The sequence below is a fragment of the Anguilla rostrata genome, chromosome 18 (assembly GCF_018555375.3).
Source record: "Anguilla rostrata isolate EN2019 chromosome 18, ASM1855537v3, whole genome shotgun sequence".
NCBI classification, from domain to species: domain Eukaryota; kingdom Metazoa; phylum Chordata; class Actinopteri; order Anguilliformes; family Anguillidae; genus Anguilla; species Anguilla rostrata.
This window is the reverse complement of record NC_057950.1, coordinates 16,674,927-16,698,012: the sequence shown is the minus strand read 5'-3', so window position 1 is coordinate 16,698,012 and position 23,086 is coordinate 16,674,927. Positions and strand designations below refer to the sequence as shown.

The following is a 23,086-nucleotide window of genomic DNA, read 5'->3' as shown; positions in this document are numbered from 1 at the left end:
GAACACAAGCTGTTCTGGCTCTGAACACAAGCTGACCTGCCTCTGAACACAAGCTGACCTGCCTCTGAACACAAGCTGACCTGCCTCTGAACACAAGCTGTTCTGCCTCTGAACACAAGCTGTTCTGGCTCTGAACACAAGCTGTTCTGGCTCTGAACACAAGCTTTTCTGGCTCTGAACACAAGCTGACCTGCCTCTGAACACAGGCTGACCTGCCTCTGAACACAAGCTGTTCTGCCTCTGAACACAAGCTGTTCTGCCTCTGAACACAAGCTGACCTGCCTCTGAACACAAGCTGACCTGCCTCTGAACACAAGCTGTTCTGCCTCTGAACACAAGCTGACCTGCCTCTGAACACAAGCTGTTCTGGCTCTGAACACAAGCTGTTCTGGCTCTGAACACAGGCTGACCTGCCTCTGAACATAGGCCCTCTCTCAGCTGCCATCCTTGAAGGTTCAGGGGGTTCACAGATGCACAACCTATCAACTGCCAGAATCACACTGCCATTTGCTAATAACCCCCTCTCCCATTAGAGAGCGATATGTGTGTGCGTGTGTGTGCGTGTTCTATTTTTGTCCCTTTTTATTTAATCCCACAAGTAACTGATACTGGTGTGCGACAGTAGCTATCGCTCAGCTACAGGAAACAATGCAGTATCATCACTACTGGGTCGTACTCAGGTATCAATATTTAAAAGGCTCTACATATACCTTCTAGGAGAATTAATGATGTGTGGAACAAAATGGAATAGAGACTCATTAGAGCAGTCTGAAAGGGTTTGTGGATCATAAAGGTGTACATTATACATTATAATATATGCCATGAAACTACCATCATTTCTCTCACATGCCTAGAGAGAAGCCAGGATGCACTACAGAAGACATGAGAAGCTGATAAATTATTTTCCAGCTGTTCTCATGTGCAAATGGAAACACCTAAAGAAAGAGAAAATGATAAATACACAGCTGTTGGCTGTAATCAGTATGGAGTTATGCTGCTTATCACAAGGGCCTCAGTCTGAAATTTGACTTCACATGGACCTTGTTTCTGTGAGGTGAGAATTCATATCTGGGAGCAAGTTCTGATGGACACGCTCTCTTATCAGATTCCATAAGACTTACACCAGCCTCACAAACACACACACACACACACATGCACACACATGCGCGCACACACACATGCACACACAAGCGCACACACACACACACATCCCCTCAGACACAAACACACATACACGTGCGCACACCCTCCCTCACACACAGCCTCACAAACACACCCTCCCTCACACACACACACACACACAGAAAAGAGAACTGCCAGGCCTGGGGACTCACAACAGTTTCACAGGGGTAACTAAACTCCTTCATCCTTTTATCCAGATGTGCATGACTAATCCATGCGTAACTCCGTACAGCTGCAGGAACCACCCGCCCCCACCAGCCCCTGCACGCGTCAGTCTGACATGCCCTTGTCTACGCGTGAATCTGCACCCGTGCCTGCAGGAGGTTCCACAGAGCTGTGATAAAGGGGGAAGTAGAGTACCGCTGGTGACTGTGAGCAGGATGGAGGAAAGGCAGAGCAATAGAAATGGCAGTCCTGAAAGCCCCCCCTAAACACACACGGATGAACCATTTCAATCATTCATACAACGTCTCTTCATCCCGCTCTTTCATTTCCACGCACACACTCACATATACACACAGGCACACGCGCACGCACACGCGCACGCACACGCACACACTCTGTAATGGAAATCGGGCTGCCAGCAGGGTAGTCCAGTTCTAATTGCCCTGAACACAGCACACTTCAAACAGGCCCGCTGAGCGTTCCTCAGGTGCAGCATGAGAGGAGGCAGCCTCGGTTGGGCCAGACCGGGCTCTCCGACCAGCAAGGGGCCCCAGGGGGCCTCCAGCTGACACGATTAGCCCCCCCCCGCGTCGGTTTGTCTGCCCGCATTAGCTTCTTTCCTCTAATCCAGAGCGAGGAGAACAACGCCAAAACAGGAATTACTCACAAAGCATTACCATCAGGTCATATCGCAATCTACCACCTTATTTCCTTTATTTGCAGCAAAGTCAGAAAGTCACATTCCGGATTCAAACTTAATTTAAAGCTCAACGTTTATTTCCGATTCTGCAGAGTGACAACCTTTGCTTATCCTCTTTCTGCGGGAGAGAGAAAAGGTGAATTTAGGAAGAAGATGCAAATGCTCCGTAATCAGAGTCCTCTGATCTTTTCTCTTGCCCTTGCAAGAGGCCCGGGGCATTTAGAAAAAAAATCCCGCAATGACGGAGGGGGGGGGGGGGCAGCAAACGGCAGTCGTTTAACAAACAGGAAATGAAAGAGCCCTTCAGCCACCGCGGGTCAGTCCACATGCCAGTCTCACCGACCCATCAGCACATCAAAGCCACGAGAGAGGATGCCGGCCTGCAGGTGTCCATAGGAATGGCCCTGAATGGACACTGAACTTTGTCCCTTTCACTCATTTCAATGAGAAATTGTTACCCTCCAAAGCAAAAAAACAATGATTGGTTCAAATGATGGCATATAGTACTTTTTCTCACCACTATTTGAGTGTTTTTTTTTCTTTCCACTGGAGTTTTTTTCCGCGCTTGTTTTTGGGGGTACAGACCATTTTCCCATTTCCTGTTTTTCTGTAAAGCGTCTTTGTCAGACAGTGTTTGTAAAAACTGATTAACAAATAAAATAGAAAATTTAAAAAAGCTCCATCAATTTTTGATTTCATGAAACATCCTTCCACTATTGCTTATGAACAGGCCTTTTCACAATCTCCCTAAAACTGCCCTCCAGTGAAAACATGCTCCACAGTGATTGGGCCTGCTGCCGGCCAATAGGTGCACAGCATTTAAAAACTCCACAAGGTGAACCTGACAGCCTTGATGGGCTTAGAGGTCTTATCTCATTTAAGAAAATGCCACTCTGTACAGAAGCCCATGGAATTCTGTTCCATTTGTACAAGGTCAGTCTTCAAAGCCATCAAATGCAATTCTCAAACAAGTAAAAAAAAATTGCATTAAAAAAAAAAAAAAATTCATGGAATGGAACATTCATCTTGCTAAAATTTATTTGTTTTCAAGGGCGGTTTTGTTCTGCAATATTTTACTGCCTCATTGTCTCTATTTTTGCAAACATCAAGCACACAATGACGTCTGTTCCACAGTGCACCGAACAGCCATGAGACACTCACTCCCTAATCGACCACAGATCAGTGACTTTAAATCATTGCAGTGGAGTTAAATCTGTCTCTGTGAGGCTTTAGATTTGTGCTGCCCATGGTCAGGCCATTAGCAACAGGGAGCTGTACAATTTAACAGGCAAAGTTCTGTGTGGTTTTTGGTGTGCGTTGAAAGGGTGGGGGGGGTTGTGGGATGGGGTGTTGCTCTTGTTGAGGAGAGGGAGGTAGTGTTTGGGTGTGGTGTGTGTGTGTGTGTGTGTGTGTGTAAGGTGTCCGTGTGTAAGGTGTTTGTGTGTGTGTGCGCGTGTGTGCGTGTAAGGTGAGTGTGTGCATGGTATGCGTGTGTGTGTGCTTGGTGTGTGCGTGTGTGTGCTTGTGTGTGAGTGTGTGTGTGTGTGCGCAAGGAGTTTGTGTGCAAGGTGTATAAGGGGTTCCGTCTCAGGCTGAGCCCACAGGTCACATCCATCACATCTGCTCTCAGAGGCCACGGCACCACAGTCCTTCACTCACCGAGAGGAAATAAGAAAATGATGAAGACTGATGCACTATCAGAGCTGCACTCTGTCAGACAGAGTGATGATGCTGCCCTCTCTCCTTCTCTCTGCTCTCTCTTCCTTTCTCCGCACGTCCACAGAAAGATCTCTGCACACAGCACTGCTGCTGCAAACACGCATAACTACAGGCCACAGGCTGCAAGCACACCAGGTAACAAAAACACTAAACCCCAAAGAACTGCCTTTTCCCCCAAGAATTATGAGACCTGAATGACCTACCAACCCCCACACAGAAACCCATCATTTTACGATTTCCTGCTAGATCTCTGAGCCAGAATTATTTGCACCACAAGCTAAAGATTCAAAAAGGTTACAGTACATCCGACACTGCCCCCTGTGGGTCACTCAAGCACACTGCGCTGGCGACTGTACTCACCTTGGCAACGCCCTCCATTGGTGGGGTCTCCGTAGTAACCAGGCATGCAGGTCTGGCAGTGCTGTCCGGTGGTCAGGTTTCTGCAGTGCTCGCACACACTGCTGTTCACACAGACGCTGTGACCGTTACACTGGCACGCTGAAACAAGGACAAACAACCAATCAGCTACAAGCATGCCACAGCCCTGTCCAATGCATGAGCGAGAGCAGGTGTGTGTGAGAGAGTGTGTGCATGTGCGCTCACCGGGGCAGGTGATGTAGGACCAGTCGTATCCGCGATCTCGGGGGCACAGGCCCGGCTCCAGCAGCATTTCGGGGCTCTGTTTGGGCCCCGGGCTCTTCATGGGGCCCCGGTGGGACCCCTCCACACACTGACCCCGCCCTGTGTTACTGGGGTCCCCACACCAACCGCAGTCTGGCTGCTCCAGACACTGCGCACAGGTACGCAAACCTGAGCAGTTCTGAGCTGCAGAGAGAGAGAGAGAGAGAAAGAAAGAGAGAGAAAGGGAGAGGGAGGGAAGAAGAGAGAGAGGGAGAAGGGGGAAGAGAGAAAGAACAATAGAGAGATGGGCAAAGAGGGAAAGGCAGAGAGGAAGGGAAAGGAGGAGAGAAACAGACAGAGAGAGAGAGAGGCAGAGGTGAGTGGAGGGGCAGTGAGAGCTCACTGAGCTCTTTTAGATGTGCCCAGGCGCACTTTCGCAGCCTAAGTGAGAAATCATTGCACTGCAGTCCACTGCCTGACTGATGGCTGCAATGTCCTGCTTCAGCTCTGAGGGCCAGGACTAACAGGAGCTCTGTGAAAACCGTGAGCAGTGAGCCAGCGGCTCTGCGGTCTGCAGGCATGCAGCACACGCGCAGGGGGACTGCGCAGGGGGGACTGTGCAGGGGGACTGCGCAGGGAGACTGCGCAGGGGGACTGTGCTGGGGGGATTGTTCAGGGGGGACTGTGCAGGGGGACTGTGAAGGGAGGACTGCACAGGGGGACTGCACATGGGGACTGCACAGGGGGACTACGCAGGGGGACTACACAGGGGGACTACGCAGGGGGATTGCGCAGGGGGGACTGCGCAGGGGGGACTGTGCAGGGGGACTGCGCAGGGGGACTGCGCAGGGGGACTGCGCAGGGGAGGCAGAGCAGTCAGTCCTGGGGGGTTTGGGTTCGAGCAGAGCCGCAGAACATCTTTGCTCTGCTCACCGTCTCATGAAAATATGTTTCACAAAAAAGGGTGACAAAAAATATACTAAAGTATACAGACAAAAGCCTGCTCAGGTTAGAAAAGGTTGTTTTCCCCAGATTAAAAAATCCATACTAATAAAGAGTGAGTGGGTTGTTCTGGAAAATGGCTTTCCACTCGCAAGACCAGGGGGGACCTGAATGCTGCCTGAAGCATTTTCACTCACAGACTTCAGCATTTTTTACGTTCACCTAATTTCTGGATCAGCGTCTCCGGGCAGCAGCAAATCTAGTGAAGATGAGAGGGAATTCCCTCATCATCTCTGATTCTTCGCCTGTTGTGTTAAGTGCGAAGTCTTTGCAGTCTTTGCAAACAGGTTAGGACAGATTGGCAGAAAGGCGTACAGCAAAAAGAAAAAAAAATCATTGCGACAACCGCCCTCAAAAAAACTGAAACGCTTGCTACACGTTCTTCGGATTTCTGGGGGTGAGATTCATTATAGGGGTGCACGGCTGGGGGTCGCGGGCTTGGCCGACTCAAATAACTCCCCTACATTCAGAGCGGCATCCAGAACTGAAGGTATGAATAAATATCCCGGAGGCAGAAATGTGTACCGCCCATGCATTTCCGATGCCTCCGTGCCTCAGGTGACGGATTGCATTTATACAGCACAGGATCTCAGAATACTTCAGAGCGAAGGGCTAATGCGCCTCACCTCAATGACCACTATGTTCCTGCACTGTAAAACACGTCCCCCGCTCTTCAGCGCTACATATTTATGGAGCCGCGTTCTGGGGCAGGACACATTTATGGAGCCCCGTCCCGTGGCAGTTAATTAGTAATCTCGGTGCTGTTTTTTTTACACGGGCATTTACAGGGCGTTGCGCGGTAGTTACGCGTAATCGCGCGGTTCTGCCGCTCTGCCGCCACGCTCGTTCTCACGCCGGCGTTCCCCGGTCCCGCGCATTTCTCCGGCGCGGTTCTGCCAACGCGCTGCCGCTCGGTGCGCCTGAGACGGCATTCGTCAACTTTGCGCAAAGTTTCCTCTTTCTGTTCGGATTCATTTTTCATATTCCAGGGCTTTAGGAAGCAAAGCCCCGTTTCATAATTACCAACACAGTGGGCATGTTGTCTCTCTCAGTGCAGCAGAAATATTTATGAGAATGGAGCTCATGCTGCCCGGCACTCACTCCCCTCCAGTTTTTTACATTTATTTATTTCAGCGCGAGCAGAGGGACGCAGAGGCTACGCTACAGAAAAGCAGAGTTCGCCTCGCTCATCTGTAATCAACACAACTGCATATGTATTACGAGTGTGTGTGTGAGAGAGAGCACTTCATGAGAAACAAAAGGAAGAGCGCATCGGTGAGTGTGCAAAAAAGAGCAAGACTGTCTGAGAACGTACATCTGCATACACAGATGAAACAAGGCTGTGTGTGTGTGTGTGTGTGTGTTAGTGTTCACTGTGTGAACTAAACTGTTCTTGGCTAGAAATAGCTGTACAAAATAAGTATTGTACCTTACTGAACCTGTGTTTAGTAGTTGTCTATGACCATGAAATGCACTTTTTGTACGTCGCTTTGGATAAAAGCGTCTGCCAAGTACATGTAATGTAATGTGTGAGTGTGTGTGATTGTGTGAGTGCATGCATGAGTGTGCATGTGTGTGAGTCAGTCCTTTCAGCCTACTGTGAACAGAACTGCCACCCGGGCTGCGCTCTGCGCGTCCTGATTCCAGAATGCAGCGTTTCCCCTGCATTGTGTGGCTAAATCTCAGCCTGCCGCAGTCGACAGGCCGTGAGATGGATGTATGGAGGTGTCACTAAGGTTAATGTGGCCGAACGCTCCCGCTGCGTGCCGAGCTGAGGGACCGGCCGTTGTTCAGGATCCGCTGCAAATGAGCTGCGCCCTTTGTCGGCTGGCAACAGGCGGAGGAATACAGAAACGAACATGATAGCATGTCTGTGAGGCATGGCGAATCAATGCCAGACTCAAACACACTTCATGATTTAACACCAGGCTTCCAGCAAAGCCGGCTGTTCAGAGAATCTCCCCCGTTCTGCTGAAAGGGGCTTCACTTTCCCTTTGATATATGTAATTACTCTGCATTTATTTAAAGCCCTAGTCTCAAAAAAAAAAGTATTTGTGATAAACTGTTCCGAGCAAAATAACAAAAGGGTACATGGCACAGGGAGATTCAGGGATGGGATTTCCGCAGGATCTCTCAGTATCTCACAGTACGTGCTGTCATTAAACTATGACTGGATAAAGAGACATGCAAAAGTGAAAAAAAATTAAAACCCCCTGCCTTCAGCATTGTCCTAAAAACTATCCACATACAGCATGATCAGGCTAGAACAGGATGGAGAGATATGCCTCAATCTCCTAGCAACCACTGCTTCTGTATCATGCCTCAACCTCCCAGCAACCACTGCTTCTGTACCATGCCTCAATGTCCCAGCAAGCACTACCTCTGCATTAACACAAATGTACAGCACTTTAATATGCAAATAGTTACCACTGATAAAAAATAAATAAATCAATAAAAAATAAAATAGACAGAAAGCAGTTCATGCACAGCCTCAAAAAAGGGGGAGCACAGAGATTGTGTGGGTAGCTGCCACAGATATACTGCATTGTGAAGGGGGGGTGGGCAGCAGCAGAAGCAATTTCAGGCTACCCACAGAGAACAGGAAACAGGCAGTGTTCTAATTACATTTTAAAATGTGACCTTCAGTCTGACTGTTCCCATCTCAGAAACGGCTGGAGTCATAATGCATTAGCAGGACACCCTTCTGCAGCTGCCGAAGTCACAAAGTGCTCCCACTCTCGACACTAACGCATCCCGTGGCTACCAGAGGGAGGTAGAGGGGCTTCAGTCACCCCCCACCCCGGACAAACAAATAACAAAAGGAAGGAGAAATAAATGCTATCGAAGTTACCACAAACCAAACATCATGTCTATGTGTACTGTGCGTGTGTGTATGTCTGTAAGTAACTCTTTTTTTTTGGGGGGGGGGGGGGGGGGGGGTACAACAGCACAAGCTGTTACCGACCGTGTAATAGCACGGCTTTCTTCGACGGACAGGTTGCACCTCAATCCGTAATAAGTTTGAAATCAGCTTGGCAACCCTGCTAAGGAATCTCAAGCAAGCCATACTGAGAGAAGCCTTCTGCAAAACTAACAAGCTTTAGAAATGATGACAAATGTAGGCTTTGCTCTGAGCTGATAGTTCCAGTGTCAAAGCAAGAAACATGTACCTCAGCAGTGAACAAGGCATTAGGCTTCAGGTTCTCTAAAAAGGCTGGGGACCAGCTTGGCGTCAGGGAGAGCGCTTGGCAGTTTACCTCACTCCTGCTGCCTGTCTGCCGTCTATGATAGTTGTTCCTATAATTTTAAACATGGCAGGCATTTCTCTCTGTATCTCAGCCCAGTGTGACAACTCATGTGCTTGAAGGCTCTTGAGGACAAGACATAAATGCACACCAAAAGACCTGTCACGAAGACAGCAAACAACAAAATATGACAAGCATATTTTATTCATCCAGTTTGTGCCAGAAAAAAATATTTTGAAACCAAATGCCTTTCTTTCAGCTCTGCAGCCAAGAAGCTAAAAAAGAGGAACAATGTGGGCGAATAAAAAGGTAGAGTAAACTTTCCTGACTAAACCCGACAGACAGGAAGCGGGTCAGAGTCATGCTAAATGCGCACAGGAGAACGCCACAGCTTCGCGCATACTGTTATCCCCATCTCCACAGCCGTATTCGTAGGATGCTTAATGTAATTGTAAATATTTTGATGCCATGTATGTTTTCCAGAGGCAACTTCTCGGTACTGAATAAATGAACTGAGCAGTGGTACTCAATCTAATTACGTTTTGAACCACACGAACGCAAACTGAGTTCATTTGCACATGACATTAAAACAAAATGTTATTTTCGTAAGGACTGAGAGCGAGCTGCTGATCTGAATATGTAAAAATCTGTTCAATGTTCAGCACTGAAGACTCTCCCCGGCAGGTAAGACGCTGTGGCAGTAAGCATAAAACCCACACAAGCCCGACACACAGTCTAATGAAAGGCCATTCAGCAGCTTCTCAGCAATAATCCTCAGCATTTTCTCTCTGGTGAGCTCTTTATAATATAATCTATATATTTAAGAGGAGTCATTACTGGGGCAGGCTCAAGTTGTGGATCCAGGCTGCTTGTAAATGGAAGGAAACACAAACAGCGTGTTTTCTTTCTGTTCGGTCAGACAGACATCAATACGGTATGGATTTTCTGAGAGAAAAAGTATTTTCTACAAATGGTGCAGTACAGCACCTGTCTGTGTTTGCCGGTCTGGGTTGTCTTTGTCAGTGTTTTGAAAACCCGTTTGAAAACAAAGATTGAAAAGTTCACGTTACAAGTGATTTCAGATTTCTGCTACCCCCAGGGGTCAAAACTGACCACACAAAAACTGAAAGAGTCTGTGTGGGACATGTCACACAGGATATAGATCTCCTGCCATCGTCCCCAGAATGGAGGAACTCATTATTACTCATTAACTGATAATTATTTACTCTGCTGGTCTCTCAGCACAAAAACATCTCTGCATCTATCTGCGTTTTTCAGGTACCTGCGGTCTTCACAGGTCTGAGCTTAGTACAGGCCAGTCAGTAAAAGAAACTCAGATGTGTCTAATCTTATCCAAAAAGGGCCAGTGTAAGTGTAGGGTTTTGTTTTAGGCCAGTACTACCGCACCTGATTCAACTAATTTCTAATCATAGCATTCAATGAAGACACTGATAAGCAGAATCTGATTTAGACACTAGTCTCAGTCCAGTTGAGTAGAGTCAGTTCATATAGTGGTCTCAGGTCAGTAGAAGAGACCCAAGTTAAATACAGGTCTCAGATCAGTACAAGAGACTTTGTTTAAACACTGGTCTCAGATCAGTAGAAGAGACCCAAGTTAAATACAGGTCTCAGATCAGTACAAGAGATTTCGTTTAAACACTGGTCTCAGGTCAGCAGAGCAGACATATACTCACACACGCAGTCCCCAGTCTGCCACTCCAGGCACTGTCCGTAGGGGAAGGAGATGACGTAGGCGTTGGAGTCGACGCAGCGCTTGGTGCTGCTGCACCACATGCACTCCATGGCCTGTGTGGTGCAGTTGGCGCAGGAGTTGCGCAGGGAGCAGGGCGTCTTGCATGGTCTGGCATTCTGATTGGGGCTCACTGCAGGCAGGAAACAATTAAAGTTGGTTAAAGTTGTTTCAGCAATGATCCAACCATGTTACAATAACTGTACTTAAAGGGAATTTACATGGACATGGTTAAAGTTGTTTCAGTAATGTTCCAACCATGTTACAATAACTGGAATTAAAGGGAATTTACATGGGCACGGTTAAAGTAGTTTCAGTATAGTTCCAACCATGTCACTACAACTGGATCATATGACTCCTGCACAGAAGCTCTCATTTTGTCATTATGGTGTTCAGATGAAAATAATTCCAAATAAATTTCTCAAAAAATGAGGTGCTCCTCGCACACTTTATTTTGGACGCGTATAGCAGGCATTCAGACTGAGAGCTCTGCTCAAGGTTACACTGGTAATGCACCACTTGGTATTTAAACCCGCAACCTCTCCTCAGCCACACTGCTGCCTGTTCAACCACCAAGTGTTCACGGGTCACACAATCTGCGACCTTTAACAGCCTTCACCACCTGAAAAATGGTCTGTGTCTAAAAGCAGATTGTTCACAGGAAATGAAAAAAATCATAACTAACACTGAGAAATGAGTGCATGCTGAAGGAACACCATTTGGCAGAACAGATTGGAGAAACAGAAGAGAAGAGAATTAGACTATCAATGGAGGGAGGAAGGGAGAAAAAGAGAGAGAGAAAGAGAGAGAGAGATTGTGGCAACTCCTCCCTTATCGGACCCGGATAAGGTCCATTTTAATTAGTTAACAAATTGCTTTCATCTATAAATTATTATTGCATAATCTGAGCAATTTTCATATTGGCGCTAGGGTGCAAGATGAGCTTTGGTTTGAGGTGTGGAGGTGTCTCACCGACAGGTTTTTCACAGATGAGCCCATCGGTTGTGGCTGTGCACGGATTGGCCTTCAGGCCTGACACCTCGGCCCTGTCCAGATATGCACAGAACCCTGAGTCGCTAGGCTCCCCTGGCAGCCACTGCAGGGAGGTGTTGGTGAAGGGGGAGGAGTCCTCCCACCCCCAGTATGACACGTTAATCTTCCTCAGCCCCACCCACGGAGAAAGCTTCTGGAGAGGAAGAGGAAGAGAGCGCTCAGCGTGTGCGTTAGCCTGAAGTCAAAGCATCAACCCTAAAGAATTCCCAAAATCCCCAAATTAAATGCTTCTGAAATGAGAGAGGGCCAAATTTGGGCCCATGGGGTACACACCTTCTCCTGTTGCCCGTATCTCTGCAGCTCCTCCAGGACAAAGTCAACCTGCTTGGAGGTGGTGAGAGAGCCGATGTTGCCGCCCAGGTTCTTACAGTAGTGCTGGGCATTGTCATAGCTCTCCCGACTGGAGTTTAGGCGCAAGCAGGCCTCCCCGACGCGGGTCCAACCCTCTCCACAAAGATGAGCTGTGGAAGAGACCAGGATGCAGTTCAAAACAATTCAGAAATGAGTCCAAAAATAATAATAATCTCGTAGATAGCATTACATCCTTTCAGCCTCATGGAGGTAAATATTTAGTTTTTCCAGTACTATCAATCTTTTCTCTCAGCGAAGGTGGTCGACTCGCATTGCAATCTGATTTGGTTCCATAATGCAGCATTTGCTTTCTGTATACACAAGCACATGTGTTTCTACTTCAGAGCGGTGTTATTCTGTGCCATTTTTCTACTTTCACATGGAACAAATCATGCCTTCTCCTCACAGGAGGTTCTCAGTGGAACGCCGACAGACAATCAGAGTCAAATGTCACCCATGTAAGAGTTTTTTTTTGCACAATAGTAAGAAGCAGCAAACTACACCGCACCCAACCTAAGCACAGCTCTGCAAACAGGCCCGATTAAACCAATCCACAGGGTTTCCATGGCACTGCGAGTGAAAGCTTCTTTCCACCTCACAGCCAAGCTTTCACAAGGCTGCACTTCATGAGTCAACCACGGTTCCACCTTCGTAAACATTGAATAAACAACTGTAATTAGCCTACTTCCCTGCCTGTCTGTTGGAAAAGGTTTTTCTTTTTTTTTTTGCGTATGTCTCTTGTTTCAGCATCAAATCTGGAGCGCATAGCTGTGGTAAACCTATTTCTGAGATTTGAAAAAAAAAAATCCCACTGGTGAGATAACAGGAACATTAAATAATGCATCAAAGATGGCATCACTTCTTCAAGCTTCCAAACACTTGTACATCGGACACAAGCAGGTGGTCTCCTATGAGGAGGAGGGGAAAGAACTATTTTTAAAATGTTTTTATTGAAGGCTTGCCCAAAAACGAAGTTGGCGTCCGTCGGTGTATTCTTACAAGATGCAATTTTCAGGATAATACAGAAGAGTACCAAATGGAGGCCTCAGCCCTAGGCTAAAATATTGCAGTGGTGCTCAGTTAGCACCAAACCAAGCAAGGACTTGGTGAAGGTTGTGTCGAATCACTGGCTCTAACCGGTCTAGCCCTCTCTCACCTCGGAGGGCGTGGCAATCCTGCTGTTGAGGATCCCATTGGCAGTTGAGGTTGAGGGAACAGCTCCTACAGTTAGGCGACTTGGCACACACCTGTTCGTTCCTCACCTGACACCTGGTGTAGTTATTCACAGCCTACAGGAAATATAAGCACAGAGCAGACAGAACAAGTCAGAATTACTCTTTTTTTAGGGTCAGCATCATCAAACAGTATACACCAAGCTACGAACAGCAATGTCTGTGCATGTTATAGCACAGGCTATGCACCAGAAACGGGGGGGGGGGGATACAAACGTTTCCACTCTTTCGTATTCCGTGTTTCCAAAGAGACATCTTTCTTTCTGCCATCACAGATGTGGGCGGGGCAATGGGCTGTGGGGTCCTGTGCTGGTGGAACAGATCCGGGTTTAACTGTGGGAGCAAACAGGAGAAAACGAACACAGGGTTGAAAACAGACCACCGCCACACAAACAGCGCTCAACACGGAAATGCAACAGGAAAATGTACTTCCTGGATTTTAATTATGAACTTTAGACCCACTTTTCCTGTTGTATGCCCCACATTTTCCAAAGCTAACATCACAAACTGCCAACACTGTTGCAAAGAGGTGAACACCAAAGGAGCTGGGGGCCAATGAGACGCATCAAAAAGTACCACGATGCCTCAAAGCCTCGTGAGTGGTTTCATCTTTAGGCAGCAGCTGACTGAAAGTTCTCCGAATGCCCAAGCGAACAGTCTAGAAAACCCCACATTACAGCGCCCCCTACTGGCACCACTCACCACTGTGCAGTTGCTGGTGACAGAGATGCACTTCTTCTCCTCACACCACTGGCAGCCGTTGGTGTTGGAGGTGCAGCTGGAGCAGTCTGAGTAGCGGAAGCACTGCTCATCCGTTGCAGCTTTGGGGGGGGGGGGGGACAGAAGCAGGCAAGAACAAAAGAGGGGACAGCGTTTAATGCAGCACATGGTCTCTTAACGTCTGAACCGCTCCGCTGCATTATTGTTATGCCCAGTCTGAAGGCTGCGACTTTATTTGCATTCTTATCGCCGCTGTCAATCAAACAGTACGGGCTTCTCTCAGGCGTCAGCTTCCTTCTGAGAGAAGGCTCAGGGGGAGAAAAACTCTCATAAAACACACACAGCACCTAACAGCAGGAAAAATGCGCTTGTGACAGACTGTATGATGAGGCTAATCATGGAGAAAAAGTTATTTCATCATTTAATTACAGTTAAATTCACCTTTGGTACCACTCTATCACAGGCATTAATTACGTTCATTACCGTGGTTCAATTCGGCAAATGATTATTCTAAACACAATATATCAATTTCTACAACCGAGTGCTTTTAGTTGCAATGTAATTACAGTTAACGGAAACTTGCGACAATAATACTTGATCTTCTGTTCCCACAGTGACCTTTTAGTATGAGACAATTATTTTGCAGAGGAAAAAAGTCTAGACAAATCTAAGGTGTTAAGCAGTAAATTTAAAGATTGTCCAGTTTTGCTCCAACTCTTCCTTTGTGTAGCTAGTTACAGCTTGTAATACTCTTGAAAAGAGATTCATTCATTCTCCTAACCTGGTAGCAATCTTTCGTGGTTTTTGGGTCATGAACTTCAGAGATCACAAAACCTTTTCCAAACATTCCTCAAAAGCTGGTGTAGCTCAAGAAGGTGAGCTCTGGAAATTCACGATGCTAATACAAATTCTAAGGAGGTATGGTAGGTGTTTGGAGACGTTAATCTTTGGCTCAGATTTTAGATGCTTTAACAAATCCCCTCTTAGTCTCCTTTGCTCAGAGGTTGTTAAATTCATAAAAGAGATTAAAGTGAACAAAAAAAAGATTCAGACTGAGTTCTGTCAGGGGAGCGTTGGTACAAACAGCTGAAGGTAAATTCTGCTCGATGTGTGAAACGCCAAGTTTCACCAAGTCGTGTGGCATAAGCAGAGGTCCTCAGAGGTCCAGACTTGGCGCAGTGCTGGAGACCTGATGCAGAGTGAACAAATTCAGAACTGGCCCCCGCAGCCTAGAGCTTCCTGTCCTTCTACACTCCAGGTTTGTGGGTAAGTGGTGAGCCAAGACCATCACGCGTCATTATGCGTCCTCACGTTCCCAGGCTCCTCCAGCCTGAGACAGCCTGACACAGCCTGCGTTTTCGCGGTTAACTATATTCCAGCTTTCGCTGGAAGCCGCTTCAGAACGTCGGCCAGCCACCCTCCCATGCTTCCCACCATCACCTCTCCACCGCCTGGGGTGATGTAACATTGTGTTTCTGCCGCAAGCCGCAGTATTTCCTTCTGAACAAACAGTAAAAGTCCAGGCCCGGGTGAAAGGGCTCTGGTTCGGTAATGAATAACCCCCTGTGGCGGGTTCCCCACGGACCCGCTCTCTCCACCCTCTCTGCCCTTCTGACTCGTATCCCAGCTTGGGGAAATCTCCCAAAATGCAGCCCTCTCACCCGAAGCAGAGGTACCCCTTCAGGTGGCACCAAATTCAATTTCGCTTCCAATACGATACATCACCGGGAGGCGTGATCAAGGACACAGAACTGCCCAGCCCAAATGAGCATGACAGGCTGCGGGAATGTTTTGCAGTAAAATAAAACAAAAATGATAAATTCATAAATCTCAAGCGTGGAAAATCCACTGCTGAAATGTATTCGCTGAGGTTGAGGTTAGGACCATTTTTAAAGATCAAAGGAAGATGCCAAAACAATAAATCACCTGGTTGGTGTAGTAATTACTCTAAAGAATAACAAGGTCAGTGGTGTTGTGGTAATTGTTCTGGGCTCTGATTGGCTGATGGGCATTGCGCTGTCCTAAAATCACCTTGGTGACAAGGGTCAGGCAGGAGACACAGCAGTGCACCACAAAATCCAGTGGTTGAACCCAAATGTGATTGAAGCCTAATTAAGCAACAAAATTCATGCTTCCTGGTCAGTGCCGTATCAGTCAGAACATTGTAACCCAGTGTCAGATATTAATTTCTAGTGTCAGTGGTTCTAACCCTAGTTTTAACAAAAAATCTTCTGCAATCCACTGAGTGTTGAAGGTTTTGAACCCTGGGTTGTATCAATGTTTATAAAATCCAATGAGTATCAGTGTTTCTGTATGATAGACCCAGCCACGGTGAAGAATTTTGCCCCCAGCGATATTACATCAACAGCTGAAATAATTTAAAGTATGCATCAAATGAGTCACAATTCTGAGCATGCCATTTATGAGTGTATGTTATGGAAAATCTAAAATCACAAATTGTCCAACAATACATTATGCGTCTGCTTAAATCTGCTCCCAGACAAGACGAGGTGAGCATGCTGAACACTATTTGGCAAGGTCACCAACGTTAATCGAGAGTGTGGCAGGGAGACTTACGGGTCCTCGGGGGGCAGAACGTGGCAGGTGTGATGTCATCACTGTGGGCGGAGTCCCAGGGGACACACCGGCTCCTGCTCCACAGGCAGCGGACCCCAGGGCCCGCGTTCAGACACGCCCTCTCCTCCGGGAAGGCTTCACAGCTGGGGGGCCGATACACTAACACGTCGTTCAGCAGCACGCTGGAAAACCCTCCGAACACGTACATCGACCTGGGAAATGACACAACGACCACCTGCTTACAAACACGTGGAACTACATTTCAGTAACCAGCGTGGGGGCGTCCTGCATTCAGAGCCACAGTGTGACTACTACGAACACGGGAAGCAATGTTAACAGAACTGCTGTCATCGTGCAGAAAAATGTGCTGTTTTCAAGGGAAGGGATTTATAATCTTCTATAAAACCATTAAATCACATTGTATCGGTGTCATCACATTAATGAGCTCTGTGCGTATGTGAGTCTGCATGAGACAGCGAGTTAATGAGAGAGAGAATGAGAGGGAGAGAGACAGACAGAGATGAAGTGAGTGAGAAAGAAAGTAGAGAGTGTGAGACTGAGAAACTCACCCGTTGCTAACGACCGCTGAATGACCAAAGCGATTCACATCACGGTGCAGGTTTGGCCTCGGCAACACCTTCCACTCATCACACGCTGCAGAGGAAACGCGCACATGCACACACAGGTACGCACACACACACACACAGAAACACAGAGACGGAGACGTAACACACACACAGACTCCCGCACCACCCCCGCTGCACGTCCCCCCAACACAACCGACACACACAGCACACCAGCAGCCTGTAAAGCACACCACCACTGCACGAACCCACACCACACGCGTCATGCACACGCAGATGACCCACTCCACACCACCCAAAACAGTAAACACACAACAGCAACCATCCAAACCACACCACGTTACACACCCACCACACAGCCGCCACAACGCACACACGTAAACACACACACACACACACACGTAAACACACACACACACACACAGATGAAACACAGGTTAGTAACTGTTTGCTGCAGACAGTAACCGCACAGCTAATGATCTCTCCCTGGTGGAGCAGTGGGCTTGTGTTCACGCCCCCTGCTGGGCTGCGTCTCTTCCTCCTTCAGAAGCCAGACGCGCAGCAGACAGCACTGACGCTGCAGCCTGGTAACAGCATTTTACTGTCGCTATGCCGACTGCACGCCAATCCCGGGACAGCCCATTCTGTCGGTCAAAAAGGCACATCGTTTCAGATGACCCATCTCCCACACCACGCCCAAAACAGCTGTTACCATGGCAAAACAGCCCAAACTCATCTCTTAAACCACACCCCCTACAGCTGTCACCATGGCACCCCAGCTGTCACCATGCTTCCCGCCACAACGCACTGCCGTAGAACTGCAATATCCAATCAACAGATCTTGCGTCCACCCAACACGGGAATATGTACATCTACCAGCCCGACTGTTTTTTCTTCTTTTCTTTCCTGGAAACATTGTCAAGTGTGTACTGAACTGTAAGAGCAACAGAGTGTGAACAATTTTTCCAATTTTATTATATTTCAGTTTAAAGGTGTCAAGCTTTTCCACAACAACTTACTGAAATGTCACTGCATGACTTTATACTACCTATAAACCAAACACAATGCTTATCTGACAAGAAAGCTAAAAGAATCAGCTTCACAGAGCTGTGAGAGAGGGTGGAGGGTTCACTGACGGTGAGGGGTGGAGAGGACTGGAGAGAGTGAAGGTGGAGCTGAAGAGACAGGTTACCGTGGAGATGACTGCGTGCTGATTGACAGGGGTGGCTGTTGGAGAAGTGAACTCTGGTGACAGGCAGACAGGGACAGCGCTGGTAATGTGAGCTCTTTGGCATGTTATTTCCAGGCCACCCAATTAGTGCTGCGTTCCCCATTACACGCTTCATAACTGTATAATTATCCCTGCTTCGGATCAATTAGCCCGCCATTGAGGAACCGTCTGCGCTAATTTCCTGCCCCGGATTGGATTACGGCGGGCCGGGTCCAGGCAGCGGGCCTCGACGGTCCTGCGGCACCGCTCGCCCCCGCGGCCGACCGAAATCTGAGAGGGAACGTTCTGAGCGGGAGTCACGCACACGCGCTCGTATTTACGAACAGACACGCGGCACGTGAAAACAAACAGACACACGTGCACACGCACACAACATACTCACACATGTACGCGTGCTCGGACACAAAAACGCATGCGCAATACAGACACAGACTAATTCACAGGCGTGGAGACGCACGCGCACACTCAAACAAGCGCTCCTTCCCTCCGTCTCACGCTACCGTCTTCTCTCAATCACCGGCTCGTTAGCCCGCGCTCTCTCGCCCAGGAGTCCCTCGCACTCAGCACAAACATCGCAGCAAGCAGATGTCTGGGGTGCAAAGGCAAACAGAGACGGTGTCAGGATGAATATCAGCGCTGCCTGCTGCGCTGTTAATAGTGACGGGCCCCGCGCGTGCCAGAGACAAGCGGTGGTTAGCGGGGTGTGCGTCCGCGGCGCAGAGAGCCCTGGGCCTCACCGCGACGCGGCGCCCTCGTCAAACCGCCGCCGCGGCCCCAACGAAAGCGACGCGTTTACGGCTTAAGTGCCTCGGAAAAAAAAAAGAAACGGTAAAATATTAATCCGCTGCAGCTGCCGCTGTGGAAGCGCGGAGCTGGACGGCGCGTTCGCGGCTCCATTTTAATCCCGGGCCCCTCCGACCGGGGGTCACGCCGCACAAACACCGACCAAAAAAAAAAACATCCTTTTCACACGCAGCCGAGGAGCCTCTCTCCCGCTGTCGGGTCAGGCCCCCGGAACAGGGCAGAGAGCCCATCTTCAAGCACGGCCGGGGACGACGTCCCAGAAGCCCAGCATAACCCGTTATTTAAGAATCCGAACACGGAATCGTCTGCCCAGAAAAAAACCTCTCTGGTACGGGTAAACACAGGCTTTTGAAGGTGACACTGTTATGCCTTCGTCCCGCACCCCCGTCTCACCGTTTCTGTCTGAACGGAGACATCTATAAACCACAGTTGACATGATAATGCCGGCAATTCGCGGAGGAAACGAGGACAATTAAATGCAGGCAAGCGTTTTGCCTTCCCAAATTCGTTGAGTGCATACTAAACAATTATATTAAATTAAAACTATTTAAAAACTTCTAATAAAAAAAAAAGCTCTATAACGCACGGAATTAAATGGAATAATTGTGCGAGTTTTTTCAAACATGTATTGGACTCCCCCCGCAGCCTCATTATTTCCATGTAAATGAGATCCTGAATCCGTCGATATTGCTCGTCGAATTTGCAGCACGCAATTTTTGAAAGATTATGTTTATGATTCTGTTTTAGTGTTTTTCACTGGCTTACAACCAAAACATCTGGCACGGTATTAATATGTAAATGCAGCTGATCAAGCCAGCATTAAGGATCCATCTCCTGAATGTTACTTGGGCATAAAGTGTGCAGTCATGTTGCAAATGAGCCCTGCCAGAACTCCATTAATCAAGGCCCTCCGCTTTGCTAAAGAACGTAAACACCACTTACACAGATAGTTTAATGAATCAAATGCTCAAATGTGAATGCTTGAATTCCCTTGCAAATTTTCATTAATCAGTCCAAGAACAAAGAGCAGTGCCCCAGTGGACAGTCATGGACTCGAAAAGGCCAGAGGTCAACTCCCAGCATGCTTCGCTCCATGGCAGGGATTGGAGAGAGGACTGTAAATACTGGATGAGTACTATGAACATTATACCAGACCCATCTGAGGCTACCCAATGCTCCAGCTGTTCCCCAAACAGAGTTAACCAGGCAAAGCAATTCCTCTCCATGGCCAGAAGTGTTTTGGGAGGTACTGCCCAGAGGTGAGTGGGACACCATGCGCTCTGAAGGACAGGAGGCAGATGCCAGTTTTGTTTCTGCAGCAGCGGGACCAGGAGAATTGAGTGGAAGCAGGCCTTGAGCTAAATGAATAGGATGCATCCTGCTAGCGACTGTGGGTTGTGAGTCAGAACAGGCATTCGTTTTTAACCCAGTAGTGATTGTTCCATCAACATTAGAGTGTTCATTTAACATCCTAATCACATGTGATCTTACACCTTAAAGAGTTTTTAAAAATCTAATCTTAGATGACAAAGTTACCATGACAATCCCCGTTGTCCCTGTTACTGCTACTGTACATGCACAGGAGCAAAACCCCTTTACCTCAGCTGCACATGTTCAGGACCCACAACCGGCTCAGTACCAATACCCCTTTACTTGCACTGCACACGCTCAGTACCAATACTCCTTTAGCTCTACAGCACATGCTCAGAACCAATATCGCTTTACCTTTACTGCACATGCTCAGTACCAATACCCATCTATGTCTACTGTACATGCTCAATACCATTACCCCTTCTATTGCACATGCTCTGTACCAAAAGAGATTTTGCCCAGTTTGGAGCATACATATTCCCCAACCCTTCCCTAGGAAACAGCCATACAAATTCCAAACCCTCACATGCTCATAAACACCCAGTGTGCGCACACCAACAAACCACAAACGTACAATCACAGACACTGCAAACACACACACAGGCACAGACAGGGGTCTGATTGGTTGTCTCTCACTAGATCAGCATGAATAATGAAAACCCCCACCACCTCCACCCAGATACCTAACACATAGACCACCTGATGGATATCACAGCCCCAACCCCCTCCATTTCATTTCCTAACAGGATATTGGCTCGAATCCCATTACTGCCCCAGCAACAGAAGCAGACAATAATAACACAACAGCAGCCAGGCAAAGAGAGGAAGGGACAGAGAGAGAGCGAGAGAGAGAGAGAGAGAGAGAGAGAGAGAGAGAGAGAGAGAGAGAGAGAGAGAGAGAGAGAGAGCACACAAGCGAGTGAGCGAGAGGAGAAGTTAAATAAATCACAGCACTCTAATGCGAGATTTAATGAAAAGTGTTTTCTTATTACACTGCTTTCAGCTACTTCTCCTCATGATTATATAAAACACCCTGCATTAAAGATGGAGGTACTAATGTCTTTCAGGGCCAGATGTACGTTTTTAATTAGAGTTCATTTTCCTGGAATCTAATTAGAAGTATGAGGGAAAAAGAATTAAACAGAAATGAAATCTGCTTCTATGTCGACCCAAATTTAATATTCCGTCACAAACACAAAAAGCCAATAACTTCAAGCCCCTCCAAGGTTAGGAGAGGAGGGGGTGAAGCAACAAAAACAAATTAGATCCCCAAAACTCCACGCTCTCAGCGGAGTGCCAGAATAGAGCGACGATGGCGCAGAACGACACAGTCTCAACAGGTGGCGCTGTTTCTAGACACGCCCCGAGCTACACAAGGCAACCATGGGCAGCAGAGATCAGCCAATAGCCTGGGGAGCCCGCTTACATTTATCACACCCAAAAAGCAACACTGAGAAAAGGACCTGTGCCCACGAACAGAAGTTCCTGCAACCCTAAAACTGCAGAAGGGGACAGACATGCCCATTTTTCTATCCGCAGCCAATAGTGCCCCTAGTGGTCAATATGCAATGCCGTTTGTTTCCTTTCTTTCATTATTATATTTTAAAATATGTATTATACATAGATCTACATCCAAAAATATGTAAATATAGCACAAAATATGCTTCTGCTGAATTCAAGAAGAGTCAGTCCTTTTAGAAAGGCACACTTATTTGCATAATGCATTAATGACAGCTCTCCTTCACACATGATAACAGAGCCCAAGGGGTCTTTCTGCTTTCAAGACTCAAATCTGTGATTACATACAGAGCAGCTGGGCTTTCCTGTCCCTTACAGGACACCATACAGCCAGCAGCCAATCACCACGGGCGGCCAGCAGCCAACCCGCATGCTGTCCACAGAAAGCCGAGGACAAAGGACACAGACTGACCTAGGACTCAATCCGCCCACAAATTTATTCATTTATTGACATATTTAGAAATTGGTTTTTAGATTTGAGTTTGATTTAAAAACAAAAATAGTACTACAGAATTATAAAATGCTCCAAATGTCCAATCATTCCAAAAATGGGACACTCAATATAATACTTACACAAGAAACATCATGGCTTTTCTAGTTTAATACGATTACTTTGTCTCATATTGTTGCCGTTTTACTGCTTTATCCTGAATTCCAGAAGCTCACCACACAATTATGACTTTCATAAGTCTTGTATACGACGCACGAACTGTCAGAGACGTGATTTGGCCTGGGTTAAATGTGTAATGCCACATTTAGCAGGGTGTTAGCCAAGTGCGACTTTGGGTCTCAGTTCATAACAGTTATCAATGAATATTTACATTACGGCATTTAGCAGGAGCTCTTTAGCAGAGCGACTTAAGCACATAAATAACGGCTCGGGAAAAAAGCAGAGATGATGCAAAGAGTCACAGCAGATGGTAATAGTCAACAGAAAATAAGCTACTTATTTTCAGCAGCTCCAATACAACAAAACAGATAAAACACAAACCTCACAGACATTGTGGCTTGCGATACTGAAAATTACATTATAAAATATGGCAATAATTCAGAGCTAGGCAGCAGTCATAATTAAGCAAAAGATTTTTAGCCACAAATATTTTCGAAGTCTAGGGCATTCTCTCAAGACATAAACATGCATACCAATTTGCCCTTCATACAGACACAAAACCCTTGACCAAAACCACCAAATAATCATAAGGAAATCTAATTCAATCAAACAGTTAAACTACATTCAATCACTTCATCCCCTTCATTATGT

The 23,086-nt window shown here is 47.3% G+C and overlaps 1 protein-coding gene across 6 annotated transcripts in view; it reads right to left on the bottom strand.

Annotated features, from left to right (window-relative positions):
* Positions 1-23,086, bottom strand: part of LOC135245161 (attractin-like protein 1) — a 194,026-nt gene that overhangs the window by 132,879 nt on the left and 38,061 nt on the right. For 5 of the 6 annotated variants that reach the window (XM_064318051.1, XM_064318054.1, XM_064318052.1 and 2 more), the window contains exons 11-20: positions 16,887-16,971; positions 16,318-16,529; positions 13,723-13,841; positions 13,237-13,353; positions 12,945-13,077; positions 11,711-11,898; positions 11,357-11,570; positions 10,329-10,517; positions 4,370-4,591; positions 4,127-4,264 (exon numbers count right to left, since the gene is read on the bottom strand). In XM_064318051.1, the coding sequence (XP_064174121.1) occupies positions 4,127-4,264; positions 4,370-4,591; positions 10,329-10,517; positions 11,357-11,570; positions 11,711-11,898; positions 12,945-13,077; positions 13,237-13,353; positions 13,723-13,841; positions 16,318-16,529; positions 16,887-16,971 (1,617 nt within the window). Of the gene's footprint in view, positions 1-3,652; positions 3,887-4,126; positions 4,265-4,369; positions 4,592-10,328; positions 10,518-11,356; positions 11,571-11,710; positions 11,899-12,944; positions 13,078-13,236; positions 13,354-13,722; positions 13,842-16,317; positions 16,530-16,886; positions 16,972-23,086 lie in introns of those variants that run through there. The other variant, XM_064318055.1, reaches the window with a different exon arrangement.